This window comes from Diceros bicornis, chromosome 19, assembly GCF_020826845.1.
Source record: "Diceros bicornis minor isolate mBicDic1 chromosome 19, mDicBic1.mat.cur, whole genome shotgun sequence".
NCBI classification, from domain to species: Eukaryota; Metazoa; Chordata; class Mammalia; order Perissodactyla; family Rhinocerotidae; genus Diceros; species Diceros bicornis.
Genome location: NC_080758.1, coordinates 31,495,957 through 31,515,589, shown reverse-complemented (window position 1 = coordinate 31,515,589; position 19,633 = coordinate 31,495,957). Strand labels below are relative to the sequence as shown.

Sequence of the window (19,633 nt, the reverse complement as noted above, 5' to 3'; positions counted from 1 at the left end):
ATGCTATAGTGGTGTCCAACATACAAAATAGAGGAAGACTGGCACAGATGTTAGCTCAGGGCCAATCTTCCTCACACACACACAAAAAGCAAAGTTCAAATCAAACATTTTGCTCTCGCATTCCACTGGGTTACCCATATCCCATTCTAGAGACCACTGGCCTAGAAAAATGTCTGTTGGGTTATAGATCAACTGATTGGCAACAGCTAACTCTGGGAAGGGGTTATGAAGAGAACTCTCTATCAGAATTTCTTTGCAACGAGGACTACAAAAACCCACAACCAACACGCACTTCCTATCTGGCCCTAGTGAAAACTGCTCTCCTTGACCTCCTAGAAACTTTAGGCCTGCCACCAAACACCTGCTCAAGCACCCTAACTGACTTTATGAACACCTGGTGTCGGCCTGGGAGCCATAAAGTCTCTTTTAGGCCAAAGGCTTGACCGAACTCTTATTACCAACCTTCCTATGATCAATTTGCGAGATTCTTTCCCTCCTCAGAAAATCCAGCTAGAGATGCAGTTTCAGGTTACATCCCAAGAAACCCTACAAACACTCACACGGCAAGATGTTTACATATCGATTTTTTTCCTTGTTTTCTTCCTTGGAGGCAGCTTCACAAGTGGCCTGGATAGGACAAGCAGGGAGAGCCTGAAAGGTTAAGAGAAATTAGAGGAGTTATTAACAGAGATAAACACCAAACATGCAAACTGTTGCACCATACCCTGACCTGGCAGCAAGTTCTACCTTTTCTTGGGGGAAAAAAGATAAGCCCAGGTGAATACTTGCAGCCTAACACAGAGAGTGTACCTCTCCTCTAAATAGCCTGCAAGCTCCTTACAGTTTAACACCAAGAACCCCCAGGAGGCAGCATGCTCTTTATACAATTACTATGTAGTAAGGGCCTGTTAAAATGCTGGGTCAAAATGGACCACCTCTGTAAATAGAAGTGGGGACAGAACTGAAGGGATGGGCCATTTATCACCATGCAAACCACCATGCAGAGATGACATGCATCTCAGAGTGAACCACACAGGAGGGATCTGGTTGGTCAGCTGAGTTGGGCCCTCTCTCGGGGCTTGATAAGGGGGTATGGCAGCCCAGCCTCTAGCATTGTGGCAAGTAAGCAAGGATAGGCAGGTGGGTGAGAGGGCATTCACATGGATGCAGCAGTTAGGAAGCAGAGGATTTGGGTGAGGTGACACTGAATCAGCAGCAGTTTTGGAGCAAATGTAAATTAGTTAGCACTGGGAGGCATGTGGATAAACATAAATGGTTTGACATGAGATAGTCTGGATTGTATGAACTTCAGCAAATCTGTTAAACTTTCTAGGCCCAAGTTTCCTCATTTATAAAATTGGAATAATAATATCTGTTATATAAGGAGTAAATAAGATAATCTCATGTCTAGCACAGAATAAGCATTCAATAAATTAGTTTTATAGGAGTGGGAAGCTAAACTTTATTATTTGAACTGTTTTATTCTTCTATGGTCCATATATTCAAAACTAAGAAAGCAAAAAGGGAAACAGTAAAATTCCAACCTAGACAACCTTCCTGAGAAGTGATTTGAAAATATGTCTTATGAGCCTTAGAAATATTCATACCCTTTGACCTAGCAACTCCACTTCTGAAAATCTAGCCTAAAGAAATAAAAATCTTATGTTCAAATTATTACTTCATCATCGTTTTGAATGACCCAAAACTGAAAACAACCTTAGTATTCAGCAGTAGGGGAACAGTTAAGTAAATTATGGTTCATGTATTACTTTTCATTCATTCTTTTAACAAATATATATTGTGTACCTATTAGGTACTGAGCTGGGTACAGAGAAACAGTGGTGAATCAATCATATACATAGTTCTTGCTCTCATGGACAACACAAAGTTGTGGGTGAAAGATGGACATTAAACAAATAAAACAAGTAAATATAAAATTACATACCATGATAAATGCAGTGAAAGAGCAAAATGCTCATTAGCAAAAGTATCAGAAAGCCCAAGAAATACCCATATACCCAAACTTAGATTAAGGGTCGGTCTCTATTAGGGAAAGTGAGTGTGGAAAATATATTCCAGGCATAGAGAACAGCATCTGTGACGACCCAGAGGCAGAAGGCGCAAGGAGCTGACAGGTCAGTGAGGGTGTTAAGTAGCAAGTGTGGTTGGTGGGGATGGCAAGAGGAAGTGGGAGGAGATGAGCTTGGCAAGGTAAGATTACACATTTCCATCTAGGTTCTTGAATAGGGAGTTTGAATTCTAAGTACATGAGGAAATCATACAAGGTTTTTAAACTGCAATCCAATTTACATGTCTGCATCACTGCAATCACTCTTGCTCTTGGGTGGAAAATGGACTTAGAGGAAGGCAAGAAGAGAAGCATGGAAAAATGATGGTATAAGGAAACAGATGCATTTGAGATATATTCTGGAGTTAGAATTACTAGAATTAGAGACAGAATGAAGGGAAGGTAGATTGGGGAGAGAAAGAGACAGGAATGAGGGATGACTCGCAGGTTTCTAGCTTGGATAACCAAAAAAACATATTATTAAATAAAGGAAATACCAGCCTAAAAGGAATCAATTTTGCCAGATGGAAGTAAGAGCTTTAAGAAGGGAGCAAATATATTTCCTGGGAACCAGCAAGATAGTGGCAGGACAAATTAAAGTGACAGACCTTAAGATTATGAGAGTCAGGGTCTCAAAGAGTTCATCCACGTTCACTTACTCAGAGATTTTCCCTTCAGAGTTAAAACCCTGGAGGTTCTGTCTATTATTTTACTAAGAGAGGCAATTTTTTTAGACCCTATGCTGCCAATACAAAAAGGGGAAAAAAGAGTTTCCTGGGCTGGACTCTTATACACAGAACAGAGACCTTACTTAGGACTGAAATGTCCCAATTCATCCAGATAGGCTAGATTTCCACAGGTTTCCACCCTGGTATGGGGCAGGATGAGTTATAAGTTTTGAAAGCCCTCATGACTAATCCAAAGGCATTACTTTTCCTGTATACCCCTTGTCTAAAATGATGTAGAACAGAGGTAGTGACCGCAAGGCTCTTGAAAATAGTCCTCAGGGTCAGTAATGACAATGACCACACCTCATAGTCCTATCAGCCTTCCTAGCTCCCCTAGTCATGATGAAATAAAACCAGGTCTCCAGCCAGGCTAAGGATCCTAAAAGGAAAGTTAGGAAGAAACAGGAGCCATTGTTTGACAAGGGAACAGAAAGGGCCTTCCCTAAGAACATCATGCTAGATGCAAAGCATCAGACTGAAGAGCCTAGGTCAGGGATGTAAACAAGGGGAATCCTACTCCTTTTAGTTTCTACTCTGAAAAACCTAGCCCGCAGAGCTAGGCAGAAGCAGCTGAACCAGAAGGCTATAAGATTTCAATTTTCAAGAAACACTAGGCGGCATCAAAGACCATTTCATCCCTTGTTAAGCCCTTACTGGAGGCAAGGCTATCTACTAAGTCATTTTTTAAAAGCATCAGTTTTTAAAAAAAATTTGTCTTTCAATTTTTATATTTATTAAAAAAAAGTATATCAATCACTCAATTTAACTTAGAAGTTCTCTTAGGGCCATTCCTCACCATGTCCTCTTCCTTCTCCTCTCACAAGTTAAGCTTGGGATTTTGCTTGAATTTATTTGTATCCCATACATTTTGTATCCTTAAACAATATATTTTTAGTGTTCAGTCTATTTTTTGATAAAAATGGAACCATAATCAAGAGGTGACTTGCTTTTTTTGCCTAACATTACATTCTGAAGATTCATCCAGGTTGTTCCACATAGCCAAAGTTCATTCACATTAACTACTCTGTAGTGCTCCATTTTGAGACCATACCAACATTTATTTATCCATTCTACTACTGATGAATATTTGGGTTGTTTACAGTTAACAATCCTGCTTTGGGCACTAATTTGTACGAGTTTCCCTGTGCACATGTGCAAGAGTTTCAGGTATGAGTATCTTTACCCTTACCAGATAAGGCCAAATTGTTTTTCAAAGTAGTTGTACCAATTTATACTCCCACCAGCAATGTCAAGTGTTCCAATTGTTCTGTATCCTCACCAACATTTGCCACTGTCAGACTGTAAATGTATCAAATGTAGGTTTAATTTACATTTCTCTGATTATTAATGAGGTTAGCCATATTTCTACAGTTCACTGGTCAACAAGGTTTCCTCTTTCTCTGAAGTACCTAGTCAAGTGTTTTCCTCATTTTTCTACTGGACTGCTTGTTTATTTTCTTATTAATTGTAGGAGTTCTTTATACCTTCTGGATACTCATCCTTTATCAGTTAAGTGTTACAAATATTTTTTACCAAATTTTTGGCCTGCTCTTTCATTTTCTTAATGGTATCTATTTATGAGTAGAAGTTTCACATTTTAAGGTAGTCAAGTTGATAGATCTTTTCCTTTATCAACATTTTAAGTCTTAAAAAATCCTTTCCTAATGTGACATCATAAGTATATCTTCCTACATTATTATCTCTATGTTTCATCATTTTGTCCTTCAAATTTCAGTATTTACACCAACTGGGACTGATTTTTCTGTTTGGTATGAGACAAGAATTCAATTTTATTTATTCCCATAGGGTTACCCAATCGTCCCAGCATTATTTATTGTAAAGACCATCCTTTCCCCCACCAAAACTGCAACAGCATTTCTGTCATAAATAGGCTGCCATGTATACATGAATCTGCTTTTGGGCTCTCTTACTTTATTCCATTGGTCAATCCGTCTATCCCAGTGCCAATACAAAACTGTTTTAATTACTAAATTTTATAATAACTCTTTATATCTGGTAAGGCAGGTCTCCTCACCTTGTTCTTCTTCTTCAGGAATGTCTTGGCTATTCTTGAATCTTTTCTCCTCCATATAAATTTTAGAATCAGCTTGTCAAGTTCCACAAAAAACCTGTTGGGATTTTTATTGGAATTGCATTGAATCTATATATCAGTTTGGGGAGAACTGACATCTTTACAATACTAAGCCTTCTAATCCATTGATCTTATCTCTTCACTAATTTAGGCTTTTTTTCTTTAATGTCTTCAACATTTTTATAAGTTTCTCCAAAGATTTTGTTAAATTTATTCCTAGGTACTTTATATTTTGGATGCTACTGTAAATGCGTATTTCAAAAATTATTAGATTTTTTGATTGTGGCTTATATATAGAAATGCATTAATTTTTATGCTGTTTTTCTATCTATTGACTTTGCTAAAATAACTTATTAATTCTAATAATTTATCTGATTAGTCTTTGGATTTCTCTAAGGACAATATTCTCCTATGTGAAAACTGCTTATTTTGTCTCTTTCTTGCCAATCCTTAATACCTTTCATTTTTTTGTGTCTCACTGTGCTGCCTAAGGTCTCTAGTACAGTACTGAATCTCATTCACTTTTAAGTCTGAATCCCCTTTCAAATACTCTCACCTAATAGTCACTAGCGCCCAAACACTCTGCCATGATGGGCAATCTACTACCTTCTAAGGCAGTTCATCTCATCTTGGAATAGTTCTGTTTAGAAGGACCCAACACCCAGATACACAATTTCTTTTGTATTTACCTGGTACTGACTAGTGTAAAAACCAGATGTCAGATAGAGCATTCTATGGCCCCTGGAAACCCTGAACCCCCAATTCCCCAGACTGTTGAACTCCCAAGCCCTTGACACAGTTCCTGCTAATTCCCATAGGCCTCTGGCTCTGATTCATTCATTTAGAAACAATTCATCAATGTAGAGGCTATTTTGCCTCTGCCTCACTCAGATGCCACACAGTCCTGTCACTAGATTACATATACACGCTTCTTCACCTGGAAATCCAAGAATTAACCTGTCTCTACTAAAGATGTAGGGTGGTGTGTGTGTGTGTGTGTGTGTGATCTCGCAATGCACTGATTTTGACCAGCTCGCTGCCTCCACCTCTTCCCCTCTCTTCTTTCTCCTATCCCCTTCCCCTCAGGAGCTAACTAAATTGTGTCTTTTTTTTTAAACCTTAAATATGCTTTAGAGACTTCAATAAGTGGCTTTTCAAAGTGTTTCTTTTAAACAAATTCAATGCTTCCTTCTAAGACAAATGTCAGTCAATAAAAAAGTTCCCATTTATAACTCTAGGACATAAGCCATTGCCTGGAACTTTCAACCATGGTGGGGTTTCATAGAAATGCTACACACTTTCCTCTTATCCTGTTAAATATCTGAAAACAGCTGTCACATCCTATGCCTATTGTTCCTTCAGCTGTTCACCCCCATGGTCCAGTTTTTCTCCAGAACAACTTCCCATTTAGTGATATACCTTTTCACAGAGACCTGACCACAAGACTCTTGACACAGTCCAAGCTGGGGACATCAACTCTTTATTCTACATGCTATATATCCATTGAAGCATAATGAATATTATGCAAAAGGTAAGCTCCATTAGCTTTATTTACCATATTAAAAAAAAAACTCTGCTTTTTAAAATGTTATAAAAAGAATATGCTTGTTGTAAAGAAAGCCAAATAATTCAGCAGAAAATGGAAGTTCCCTATCATGTCTCTCCTATCTTCTACCCTCCTTGTAGGTAACCACTGCTCACAGTTTACAGTATTCTTCCAGACTTTAAAAAATGCGTTGACACACTCACACACAGATATAGATAGTTTTTTTTTCGTGTGTGTGAGGAAGATCAGCCCTAAGCTAACGCCCGATGCCAATCCTCCTCTTTTTTCTGCTGAGGAAGATTGGCCCTGGGCTAACATCCATGTCCATCTTCCTCTACTTTATTTATTTATTTATTTTTTGGTGAGGAAGATCAGCCCTGAGCTAACATCCACGCTAATCCTCCTCTTTTTGCTGAGGAAGACTGGCTCTGAGCTAACATCTATTGCCCATCCTCCTCCTTTTTTTTTTCCCCAAAGCCCCAGTAGATAGTTGTATGTCATAGTTGCACATCCTTCTAGTTGCCGTATGTGGGACGCGGCCTCAGAATGGCCAGAGAAGCGGTGCGTCGGTGTGCGCCCGGGATCCAAACCCGGGCTGCCAGTAGTGGAGCACGCGCACTTAACCGCTAAGCCACGGGGCCAGCTCTTCCTCTACTTTATATGGGACGCTGCCACAGCGTGGCTTGACAAGCGGTGCATCGGTGCGCGCCCAGGATCTGAACCTGTGAACCCTGGGCCGCCGAAGCGGAGCAAGCGCACTTAACCGCTGCGCTACTGGGCCTGCCCCTAGATAGTTTTTTTAAGAGAGGGGATTTTACTGTGTATAGTCTTCTGTGATGTGTTTTCTCCCATAATACAATATGACTTAGAGATCTTTCTATGTCAACATATTTATTTTAATGACAGTATAGAACTTCACAATGAAGGCAAGAAATCATTTAGCCATTCTGCTGATAGATATCTGCTTTTCATTTTATTTTTTTTTTTTGCTATTATAAATAATGTTGCAATGAATATCCTTGCACAAATACATATTTGGTTTTCTGTTAAGAGTCCCAGAAGTTAGATCACATAGTGTAAGCATTTAAAATTTGGTTGATACTGCCAAATCATCCTACCAATGCTATACAATTTAAACTCCCTACCTGTGTATGAGAATATCTGTACCCCTATACCTTTGCCCATACTTGATATCAATCTTTTTAAATTTTCAAATCTAACAGGCCCCAAATAATGGTTAGTTTTAATCTGGACTTCCCTGATTATTAGATATAGTTGAGCTTCTTTTCATATGTTTATAGACTAGTTGTTTCTCTTCTGTGAATTGACAATTTTTCTACTGCAATGTTTACTTTTTTCTAACAGGTTTGCAGAAGCTCTTTTTATATTATGGAAAATTCTCTACCTGTGGCAAATAGTTTCTCCTAGCTGGCCACTCTTCTATGGCATCATATTTCATAGAGACATGTAAAATTTTAATCTGTTTATTATCTTTCAATCTATTCCATTTTGGCTCCTGAATCTTGTGTTTTGCTTAGAAAGGCCTTCCTCACCTCATGATTCTAAGAATATAATTCTCTGAGAGTAGACACAAATCGATGTTTTTGCCCTATGTATCACTCCTCCTCTTCTCTGGATACAAGCACAGTCACACCTGACCCACACGGTGCCAACCAGATTCTCTTTCCCAGGATTTTGAAACTCCGAAAGCAGCAGAGGCTTCCCTAAGGGGCCCCATAGTGGCCACCAGGACAGGGCCTGCTCTGCCTGAGGGTTGGTAGTCTGCTTCATCTTTTTTGGTGAGGGAGATTAGCCCTGGGCTAACATCTGTGCCCATGTTCCTTCACTTTATATGTGGGATGCCAGCCACAGCATGGCTTGATAAGAGGTGCATAGGTCCGCGCCCGGGATCCAAACCTGCAAATCTGGGCTGCCAAAGAGGAGTGCGTGGACTTAACCACTATGCCACTGGCCTGGCCCCCTGCCTCATCTTTTGATTCTGCAAGCTTCCCCAGTGTCTTCCCAATTGATGGCTTTGGTTTTTTTTGCTTAATTAAGTTGACTTCTCTTGTTGTTAAATAAAGGACCTTAACTGACTTAACAGTTAGTATCAGAGTGAGTTGTAGTTGAGAGATTGATGGGGGAAATGTGGGTGACATGAACCTGAATACTGGGTTCAGATGAAGGGAAAGGAACTGTCAACCAATTTGCAGGACGGGAAAGAGAAAGCCACTCATAGTTCATAACTGTACAACAGTTACTTCAGGTACTGCTTCCAATCACATGGGATGTCTTCTAGCTGGTGGTAAAGGGGTGTCCCAATTAAAAGGAGATGAGAAATGTTAAAACCAAGGAGTAGGATTACTTCTGACAATTTTAGATTATAAAATAAGAAAAAGCCCACTTCTAACATCAAATGCTCATCTCCAAAGACGGTACAAGACTCAAGGCCTTTCTATGACTGTGCTATGTATTTTGCTGAACCAAATGGTAAGATTTCAGAATTCTGCTCATTGCTGAATGCTAATGCCAATGGAATTCATATCTTTCCTGGGCTGCTCATGTGAAAGACAGGGCCTTAAGTGAGACAACTGAAATAATACTGAAAGGCAACAGAGGAGTTGGAGAAAGCCAACTTCTAAAAATCTCTACTACGTTCTCCACCACATCTTGCTTTCATGATAAAAACTGCCCCACAACCCAGCTCTTCACACTCAAGGGTAATCAGGATGCAAGCATAACACAATCTGGAGGGTAAAATACATAAACAAGGTATTAAAGCAAAGCTGACATTTAGAAGAAACTGCAGGGATTAACTGAGTTGGATCATCAAAAATCATAGGAATACATATTTTGGGGATGTTAGACCAAAGAGAGGAGAGCATAACTTTTGGATAAGGCCAAATTCCTAATTATGGTATGGTTAACTTGACTTCTGCAGTTAGTGTAACAGCTCAGGAAACTGGCGATGGTTCTAATGGTGGGCTAGGTTGGCCAGTGGAAATCTGCACTGAATGCTAGATTCAGCTAGGTAACAATGAAAAGCCAGAAAGTCCTTGGCACAAAGTAGAGGAGATCAGTGTTACACAAGATCCAACAGTCTCAACATTCCCACTGACACCTTCACTATGATCCTGATGAGATCCACAACATGTGCCTTGCTAGAGGGTGTACACTGGTGAGAAAAGCTCTGGAATCTTTAAGAAGTGCTTTCCCGGCTGTCTTTACCAGATTGAGATGCTAGTGGAAGGGACTGGCTTCAAAATGGGATTCTCGATCATAGTGAGATTGAAGGAGCCTCAGAGGCCACAGTCACCAAAGCTCAGACATCTCTGGTTGTGGATAATTCATCATGAAGCTCCCAATAATGGAAATGGGAGGCAGCCAGCCCAGGTCAGTTGAGGGGGCCTGACTAGACTGCCATGCTAGAGAAAGGGCCCCTTCTCATCAAACTCTCAGGCCTGGGTCAGTTTACAGACCCAGAACCCTTCAATGATGGGCACACATAAGGAAGCACCCTGCCATAGCATGTCAACACTCACATACCATGAACTTTCCTCCTCATCTTCCCTTAAGAATTTGTAGTCATTTACCATGGTCACTCCACTGGATAAAGGGAAATACACCTTTTGGAGTCTACTGGGTTCTGGCCTTGAGCTAACAAATTCTTGGGAACCCAGAATGCCACTATTTTATGCTAGTTAGAACGGAGCCTTTGCAGGCCAGGTAATGGAAGGAGTTTTGGCCTGAACTGGTCTCCCCTTAGGCGCTACCTATTTTCCCAATGTATGGTCGGAATAAATATCTATAGCAAGTGGCAGAATACCCACATTGGTCCCCAACCCTTTGGATAAGGGCCATTTACAGTAGCAAGAGCAAATGCAAGCTGCTGGAACAGTAATCTCTCTTTACCAAAAGGCTAAGTCCCTAGGTAAGCCACAGAGATCCCAAGTGCTAGAGAAGACTTAAAAGTTGCAAGATAATAATGAGATAATTCATTTACATGTCCCAGTTTAGTGATGGCATGAAGCGAGTGCTCAATAGCTACTAGAATTAGCTATTCTTTTTTTTTTTTTAAAGATTTTATTTATTTATTTTTTCCCCCCAAAGCCCCAGTAGATAGTTGTATGTCACAGCTGCACATCCTTCTAGTTGCTGTATGTGGGACGCGGCCTCAGCATAGCCGGAGAAGTGGCGTGTCGGTGCGTGCCCGGGATCCGAACCCGGGCCGCCAGCAGCGGAGCACGAGCACCTAACCGCTAAGCCACGGGGCTGGCCCGAATTAGCTATTCTGATGCTTCCTATTACTCCCACACAAGCTACCAAACAGACCAGCACAAAAGACTGACAACTGTTAAGAATGCCAGTAGATTATAGTATATGAATCATGTGGAGCTGCAGATCTGCAGCTGCTTCTCCAGATGTACTCTCCTTCCTACAGATTAACATAACCCCTGGTACCTGGAATATTGCTACTAATGAGGCAAGTTCATGTTTTTTTCCCTTCACAGTGCACAAAGACTAGATGAAGCAGTTTCCCTTTCTCATGGCAGGAGCAGCCTCAGTGATAAATCATCTTGCCCTCTCTCTGCTGTGATCTGGTCCCTCCAGATTTTGTCTCACCACTTCAGAGGACATCACCTTGACAACTCTGCTGATGACATCAAGCTGACAGGACTTGAACAGCAGGATGCTATGTATCTTAGATGTACATGCCAGAAATAAAGATAAAAATACAGTGACATGCCACCTCAGCCAAGTTTTCTGAAAGTCAAAGGCCTGCGGCAGGCCAGGATATCTCCTCCAACATAAAGGACAAGTTGCTGCTCCTTACCCCACCACTCCCCACTCTGCTAAGAAGGAGGAGCAATGCTTGCTGGGCCATTCTGGATTTTGGAGACAACATACACTACATGCTGATGTCCTGCTCTGACTCATTTAATGAGTGATCTGAAAAGAGAAGGCTCTCCAGCTGATCCAGGCCACAAAGAAATTGGCTCTGGTAGATCCTATGGGTCCATAACTGTCTGTGGTTAAGGCTGAGCAGGAGAATCATAATGAAAACCTTAGATGTGGAGACAAGACCATGATCCTGTCATCAAGATCATGTTCCTAGCTTAGCACTGGGCTCTGGAAGAGATTGTAAACCTGATGACAGGACACGAGATATACAATAACGACTTCAACTGCCCATGATAAATGAAGTATTATGTGATTCAATAAGCCATCAATTTAAACATGTCCCGCAGAATTCCACCACCAGCTGCAAGTGATGTGTACAGAACGCTTGCCACACATCCATTCCCTCAATGGACATCTCTGATTTCCCAGTGATATCAATAGTTGACTGAAGAAGAAAAAAGTCCAGTCTAGTGTACAAATGGCTGTTAAACATACTAGCCCATTCTGGAAGTAGACTGCTGTAGGATAATCTACTTAAGGGATGGCTCTGAATGAGTATAAATGAGAAATCCTTCTAGTGAACAGAACTTCAAGGTTCTGTTCACTAGTGTGATCAAGGTATCACACTATCTACCTCACTGGAGGTCACGATCTAAGCCAACCACTGGGTAATGGATAACTGGAACAAGAAAGATAGGAAATATTTATGCTCCATGTGTATGCTCACCAGATGGCACTCATGGCTAAGAACCCAGGAGATGTTGGTCAGCCCTTTCCCTCACTACCCCAGTGCTGGCCCAATAAGCCCAGGAACATAGCAGCCACGGTAGCGTGGCAATTGGCTCTCACCACAATATCTATCTGAATTTGTCCACCATGTCTCTAGGAACACCACCTTCACCCAGGGATTTACTGGAATGCCCTATCATGGGATCTCAGGGAATATTACCCCCAAACAAAGAACTCATTTTGGAGAAAAAGAAGTATGGCCATGGGGTCACACAACCCATTATTCAGAAGCAGTTGGCACTACAGATTACAAAACAGTAGAGTGCCTATTGGAGACCTAGCTATGGTGCTGAGGATGGGGTGCTATCTTGTGGGATGAGGTAAGTGTTCTCAATCAATAATGAGCAACAAATGGTGCTGTTTTTCCAAAAGCCAGAAAAAAGGATCCAAATTTAATCCATTAACTCTTGCCTCCCTCCCATCTATTCTCCACGTTGTAGCTAGTGATTTTCACAGAGTGCAAATCGGACATCACACTCTCTACTCCTACAAGCCCTTCAGTGGTGAAGCAGATACCACTGGTGACCCACTCACCCACCCAACAACCATTTCTCCTTTCCTCCTTGCTACTAGAGCTCCTATTCTGTGGGGTTTTCCACCTATCCCCTACATGACACAGTAATAATCTGGACTGGTCTCAGCCAGTTGCAGTAAGTCTATTTCTCCCTTGCTTATGACTAGTTTAAAAAGGAGCGTGTGACAAGCGAAATCTCCAGAAGCTTTTGGGAAAGTTTTCCTCACTGATTAAGGGAGACACATAGGAAGAAGCAGTCATCCTTTTCCCACTGGACCTTGCTATACCTCCATGTGACACGTAGAACTGGGGCAGCCATTTTGGCATCATGAGGGGAGCCAGCCTAAGAGATAAGGCTGACACAGAGCTGAGTGGAAAGGTGTGAAGGAGACTCAGAGTTTAACAATGCCCAAGTTGATGAGTTAGCCAACTCTGGAACTGTTTCTCTATGTCCTCAAATCCATTCCCCTCTCCCTAGGTCAATCTACCAGGACCTCTGGTCTCAACCATTGTTGTCGCCCCTAACTGTATTCCTGCATTTATTCTGGTCTCCTCATGGGTTGTTCTCTATAGAGCAGCCAGAGGCATTTTTTAAAAATCTGGTTGGTCCATGACTGTCTACTTCTCTAATGACAATCTACAAAGTCTACTGTCTGGCCCAGTCTTCTTCGACAGTTTTATCTCTTAGTTCTCCCTTGAATCTCTACCCTTCAGTCACACATAGCCCTTCTTGAAATTTTACATGTGCCCCTCCCTCACCCACCCTCACTATTGACAGTTTGCTCCTGTTATTTTCAGTGCCTGGAATGTTCCCCATTCCCCTTTACCCAATGCCTTTGCTTATGATTAGGTCTCAATTACAACATCACTTCTTCAAGAAAGTTCTCACCCGGAATCAGAACTAGTTGGCTGGGATCACCAACCTATAGATTCACAAACGTGTTCTGTTTCCTTGAGAGAGTTATAAAAAATACGAATCTAAATACCCAAGATGAGGCCTGTGCTCTGCAGTCTGTAATGGTCCTCATTTTCCATATTCATCTACTCCTATTGTTGACTTAAGACACTCTGAGACCCCTGCTCTAGACTCTAAAAGGCCACCTCTTAATACAGGCTCCTACAACTATGCACCAGTCATTCGTGTCCTATATTGCTGTTTGGACTTACATAGTTATTTTTGCTCTTATATAGTTATTTTTGAACTTAGATACTTATGGGGGTTTCCCTCCTGGACAGTGAGTTCCCTAAGTGTAGGGACTGGATCTGTTTTTGCTCCCCAGCAAATTCCTGGCACCTAGTACCTATTTGATACTTGATAAGCATTTATTAAACAAACAAAATAACAGATGTGATGAAGGATGGATGGATGGATGGATGGATGGATGGATGGGTAATGAGGGAGGTGAGGGAAATCTTTTTTCATTTCCTGTCCATGATCACACAGGAAAGGAGTCAGATGAACTTGGTAAAAATTTCTCACCTCTTAACCCATTAGAAACCTGTTTTCTATCCCATGACTCAAAAGGCCTGACCTTGGGTCTGCCTTCCTCCCTGCTGACACAACAGCCTCAGCAAAGAACTCACGTTGAATTCCTCTCTGAAGAGCTTATTGTCATCGGCCATTCTCCGGTTAATCTCCTCTTCCAGCTTGTCCACGGGCAGGGGTGGATACTTCCTGTTGGTGCTTGGGGACCTGGCCAGAAGTGGCACGCTCTGGGGTTCTGCAGTGCACAAGGGGGAAGGTTGGTCAGGTGCCCTGAGGACCCAGCCCTTCTCTGGAGACTAAATTGGGGATTCTAATTTCATGGACCAGGCCTCCAAGAACTAGGGCTGCTCTCTTTGAAAGTCTTTTTTTGCCTTCCTTTTAAGATGGGGAAAAGCCTAATTTCTTGATTTTCTTCTCCATGAAGGTTCCCCATGTCATTAAGGGGTGCCTTACCCACATCCTCAGTGCGGCCATTGGATAAACGGAAAGAATTGGAATGGCTCCCAGCTTGCTTGTATTTCTTAAACCTAATGAGAAAACGTTCATAGTGAAAAACTAAGCATGGGCTCAGGAAAGACCATTCATTGGCTTTGTATTTCCACTTATCAGTTCAGCCTTTCTAAATCTCCTTTACTAAATAAACAGGCTCTTTTAGAGACAGGTCCTGCACATGCTGAGGCAGCTCCATTCCATGGTGACCGAGTGCCTCAGGACACTCCTGCTCACCCTTAGCACATTAGAATCCAACAGAGGTAACACCAACAGTATATTCTGGCTTGTACGGCTCCTCTGTGCAGCTCCAGTTCCAGGATCACTGGAGATCACAGCCACACCAGGTGGAGAAGGGATGAGGGGGTAGAATACAGTGGGGGGAGACAAGAATATCCATATCAAACACAAATCCTAGTATTTCCCCAGTGCAACCAAGGAGAAGCCCAGAGCTTCAGACTAAGTGGGCACAGGTCTGGCCACAAGTCTCCTGCAAAATGGTGGAGACTCATGACAAATTGTAGAGGGGCACAAGGTTCCCCTCTCTTTATCCCTGAAGAAGAACAGAGGGAGCACAGAGCAGCTTAAGCTAAAGACAAGGACAGAATTAAACCCAACTAGTCAGGGCAGTAACTTCAGCAGGAAGAGAACAAATGCACCTCCTTCCTCTCTCCCTTGGGTTCCCTTTCCTTGCTTTTGCTTCCTGTTGAGTAGTAATATCTAAAGGACCTTAAAAGAAAGTCAGAAAAGGGAACCCTGTAACTCACACGGTCCAGTCTAGCACACCAAGGTCAGGGGTCCTAGAGCAGTTTGGGGTTAAAGCCCCAACTAGAAATAAAGGCGGCCTTTATTGAGCACATAACCTCCACTGGGGCACTTTTAGGAGTTGCTTCAATAGGGCTAGATCTGAAGATCTTAAAACACCTACAGTAATTATACAGATTGTGGCTTCTTCCCTCAACCTCCAAACCACCATCCTGGGTATTAGGTTGTCCTGGACTTGGACAGATGGAAGCAAAGGGGAGGGACTGGGTCTTCAAGAAGACTATGTAGAGCTTCTAAACCATTTCTAAGTAGAATTTTAATCTTAGCACTATCGGGAGTCACTCCCTTCTATCTTATTCATTGTCCTTATCCTACTGTCTTCTGGACTGTGTGGGCTTATTGAGACCCTGGGGTATTGAAATAGAGTCCAAGAGAATGCAGAAGCATTAGCATGCTCACCTTAGCATGTACAGAACTATGATAATAAAGACGATCACTAGCAGAGAGGACAGGGCCACCATCACTGCAATAATTGGCGTCTCATCTGAAATTGAGAGAACAAAACATGTCATTACCATTGTGTGCAATGGAGGGCTCAAGTTGGCTGCTCAGGAAACATCCAGATGAGGACAGAGTATGGGCAGAGTGAGAGAGAGAGAGAGAGAAAGAGAGAGAACATCTCCCTCTGCCACCTCAGGGCTACTGGATGGATATGGGGGATACGGTAGGGTGAGGACCCAGGGTGACATGCCCAAGCCATCTCTGATTTATCATACATTTGTTTATTCTCTGTCTCCCTGCATTAGAATAAAAGCTCTCTGAAGACAGAGACTTTGTTTCATTCATTGGTATAGAGCCTAAAACAGTGCTTAGCATATAAAAAACATTAAAATATTTGAAAGCATGAATACATCCAATCCTGATGGCAAGCTGGGTGTGCAGGACCATACTCTCAGCCTCAATGAGCTCCACTTAGAGGAAGATGGGAGAGGAAGGAAAAAGGACAATTTAAGGACAATTTTTCTATCATAAACCCAAATGGTTTCCTGGCATACAGAACATTGTTCCTGATTAAAGCAAGGAGACATTATTAGACCCTTAAGCACCATGTATCCAAAAATGCTGGGTACTCTTTTCTACCTCTTTCCACAGCTACAGTTTACCAGGACCCCAATTAGAGCAACATCTGGCTTGGAGATATAGCAGCTCTTCCCTTTATTCCACAGGGCCTGGTTTCCTTTCCACCCAATACTTAGCCTCCTTTCTCATGGCAGCTGACCAGGTACTGACTCACCCTCCTCCACTCTCACGCCCCCACCACGAACTACACAACCAGGCTGCGTTTGTAACTATCTTTACCATTTTCCATCCTGCTAAAAGTGAGGACATGTCCCTCCCATGTAAAGGTCAATCCTGTCACATAACGTTCAGGATTACATCTATTACTGTCACCTCAAAAACTTGTCTTATTGACCTCATTTACCCTCCTCCAGCCACCAACAGCCCTATGTCTCTTCACAGTTAACTTCTCACAACAGTTGTCTTATAAAAGAGTTGTTTAATCTAATTCCTCACCTCCAAGTACTCCTTAATCTATTTTGCTGTGACTTCTACCCTCAGTGCTCCATTTAAACTGCTCATCAAGGACACCAACAAATGGCATGCTGCCAAATCCAATGGAAACATGCCCATCCTCATCTGATTCAACTTTTTAGCAGCACTCACTCAAACAATATAGACCAGCAATTGTATGCCAGGCACTGTTCCAGACACTGGGAATAGAGAAGTGATCAAGTAAACAAGTGATAGAGAGCCTACATTTTGGCAGAAGTGGAAGGACACTGTACATAAATAAGTAAACACATAATTTCAGACAGGGACAAGTGCCATGAAGAAAGGTAAGGGGATAGAGAGAGATGAGGTGGGGTGCAGTGGTTTAGTGTGGGAAGGTCTGAAGTGGTTATACTGAGTAGAGGTCCAAATAATGTGAAGAAGTGAACCGTGCAAAGATCTTGGCAAAGAGCTTTCTAGGCACAGAGAATAGCAAGCATAATGGCCCTTAGGAGCTTGGTGGGTTCAGGAAATAGCACAAAGGCCAGTTTTGGTACAAGATGTGGCTGGACAGGTGGGCAAGAGCCAGAAGACTTAAGAGTTTTGTAGGCCATGGTAATGAGTGTGGATTTAATTCTGAATGTGATGAGAAACACTAAGTGATTGGAGGGCTTTGAACAGGGGAGAGATATAACTGGATTTACATTCTTTTAAAAGATTAGCTAGCTAAACTGACTCATAAGCAGCAGTCATGAGGTGGAAGGTAATCCAGCAGAATATGGTACCATGGAAGCCAAGAACAGAGTTTTTCAAGGAGGGAGTAATGAACTCAATCAAATACTACCAACAGATTAAGTAGGATGAAGACAGGGATGTGAAACTGGATTTGACAAGATGGCAGCTCTTGGTGACCTTTTCAAGAGTGGTTTCAGTTGAGTAGTTGGTGAGAAAGCCTAAATGGAGAGAAATAAAGATGGAAAGAGGAGAGAGTGAGATACTGACTCCTTATTTGAGGTGAAGACTTTTACCATAAAGGGATACAAAAAAAAAGGAGTAGCGGCAGGAGGGAGATGTGGGGTGGAAAGTTTTTTTTTTTTTGCAAGAGATGGGAGATATTATACCATGCTTCTTTCTTGATGGCATTTTTCAAAGACACCCTGGTATGTGGCTCTCATCTTAAAATGAGCATTCAAACCAGTTGACTACTCCCTCCTCTTTGAAGAACTTTCTTCTTTTGGTTTCCACAACAAACCACTCTTCTGATTTTCTTTCTATCTCTTGGCTGCTCCATCTCATTTTCCCTCGCTAGTTGGTCCTCTTTCAACATCAGGTCTCTAAATGTCTGATTTCCTCAGGCACTCTTCTCTACATCTATCTAGTTAATCTGATCAGACAGATGGCTGTAAGAACAAATGATATGCTAGCAATTCCCATATTTGCATTGATTGGTCAGACCTGTCTTCTGAGCTCTCTCTTCTGAGCCTATACGCCACTTCCACTTTAAATTTCACAGGCAATGCAGACTTTCTGTGTCTAGAACCTTCCCCTCACCATTCAGTAGCCAGAATTGCCATCTACTCTGTTGCTCAAGAAATGTGGAAATCCCCTTGATTTTTTCCTCATGCTTATCTTCTATATCCAACCCAGCTGCAAGTAATATGTTTTAGGGCTAGAACCAACACCTCAAATTTGTCTGCCTTTTTTCCATTCTGTTGCCATCATTGTAGTCCAAATCTCTATCCTCTCTCATCTGGGTCAAAGTAAGCCTCTGTCCTCTGCCAATCCATTCTCCACACAGACCTCTAAGAAAGCCAATCAGATCACATTCTTCTCTTATGTAAAACCTTTCGATGGTTTTCCAGGGCTTTAGAATGAAATCTAATATCCTTACCCTGGCCTATAACAACCTCCCCACTTTAGCCCCTGCTTACTCTATCTCCTGCCACTCTTTCCTTGCTCAGTAAACTTCAGCCAGTTGCGTCCTTTCATGCTGAGTTAATTCCGTCCTTAGTCCTTTGAACATGTCATTCCTTCTGCTTTACATAGCCTCCTTCCATTCTTCGCCTGGTTAACTCCTAGTCATCCGGTTCTCATTTTAAGTGTTCTTCTTCCAGAGAGGTCTTCTCTAACTTTCTAATACTAAATTAGGATCCTAAGTCTTAGTTTCCTTATCTCTAAAATTAGTTATTCTGAAGATTAAATGGGATCATCCATGTAAAGTTCTTGGCACAGTAACTAGGCTACATTATGCACTCAGTGAATGTTAGCTATTATTGTCTTTATTATTCTCATAGAGCACTCCGTTATTTCCCTTTTTTGTGTGAGGAAGATCAGCCCTGAGCTAACATCTGATGCCAATCCTCCTTTTTTTTTGCCGAGGAAGACTGGCCCTGGGCTAACATCCGTGCCCATCTTCCTCTACTTTATATGGGATGCCGCCACAGCACGGCTTGACAAGCGGTGCGCCAGTGCGTGCCCGAGATCAGAACCTGTGAACCCCGGGCCGCCGCAGCGGAGCATGCACACTTAACCACTGCACCACTGGGCCGGCCCCTGTTATTTCCCTTGATAACATCTCTCACACTTTGTAATTATATATTTGAGTGTAGTTCATAAATAAGTGTCCCTCCTTTACACCATAAATTCCACAAGTGCAAGGATTATATACCTGCTTTGTTTCTCACCATATAGCTAAAACCTAGC

The 19,633-nt window shown here is 42.0% G+C and overlaps 1 protein-coding gene across 8 annotated transcripts in view; it reads right to left on the bottom strand.

Moving 5' to 3' along the window:
- PTPRA (protein tyrosine phosphatase receptor type A) overlaps positions 1 to 19,633 on the bottom strand; it is a 170,120-nt gene that overhangs the window by 27,440 nt on the left and 123,047 nt on the right. For 6 of the 8 annotated variants that reach the window (XM_058563083.1, XM_058563080.1, XM_058563082.1 and 3 more), the window contains 4 exons: positions 15,839 to 15,923; positions 14,579 to 14,652; positions 14,224 to 14,360; positions 561 to 651 (listed from right to left, as the gene is read on the bottom strand). In XM_058563083.1, coding sequence (XP_058419066.1) covers positions 561 to 651; positions 14,224 to 14,360; positions 14,579 to 14,652; positions 15,839 to 15,923 — 387 coding nt within the window. Of the gene's footprint in view, positions 1 to 560; positions 652 to 4,831; positions 4,926 to 14,223; positions 14,361 to 14,578; positions 14,653 to 15,838; positions 15,924 to 19,633 lie in introns of those variants that run through there. The other 2 variants (XM_058563086.1, XM_058563087.1) reach the window with 2 other exon arrangements.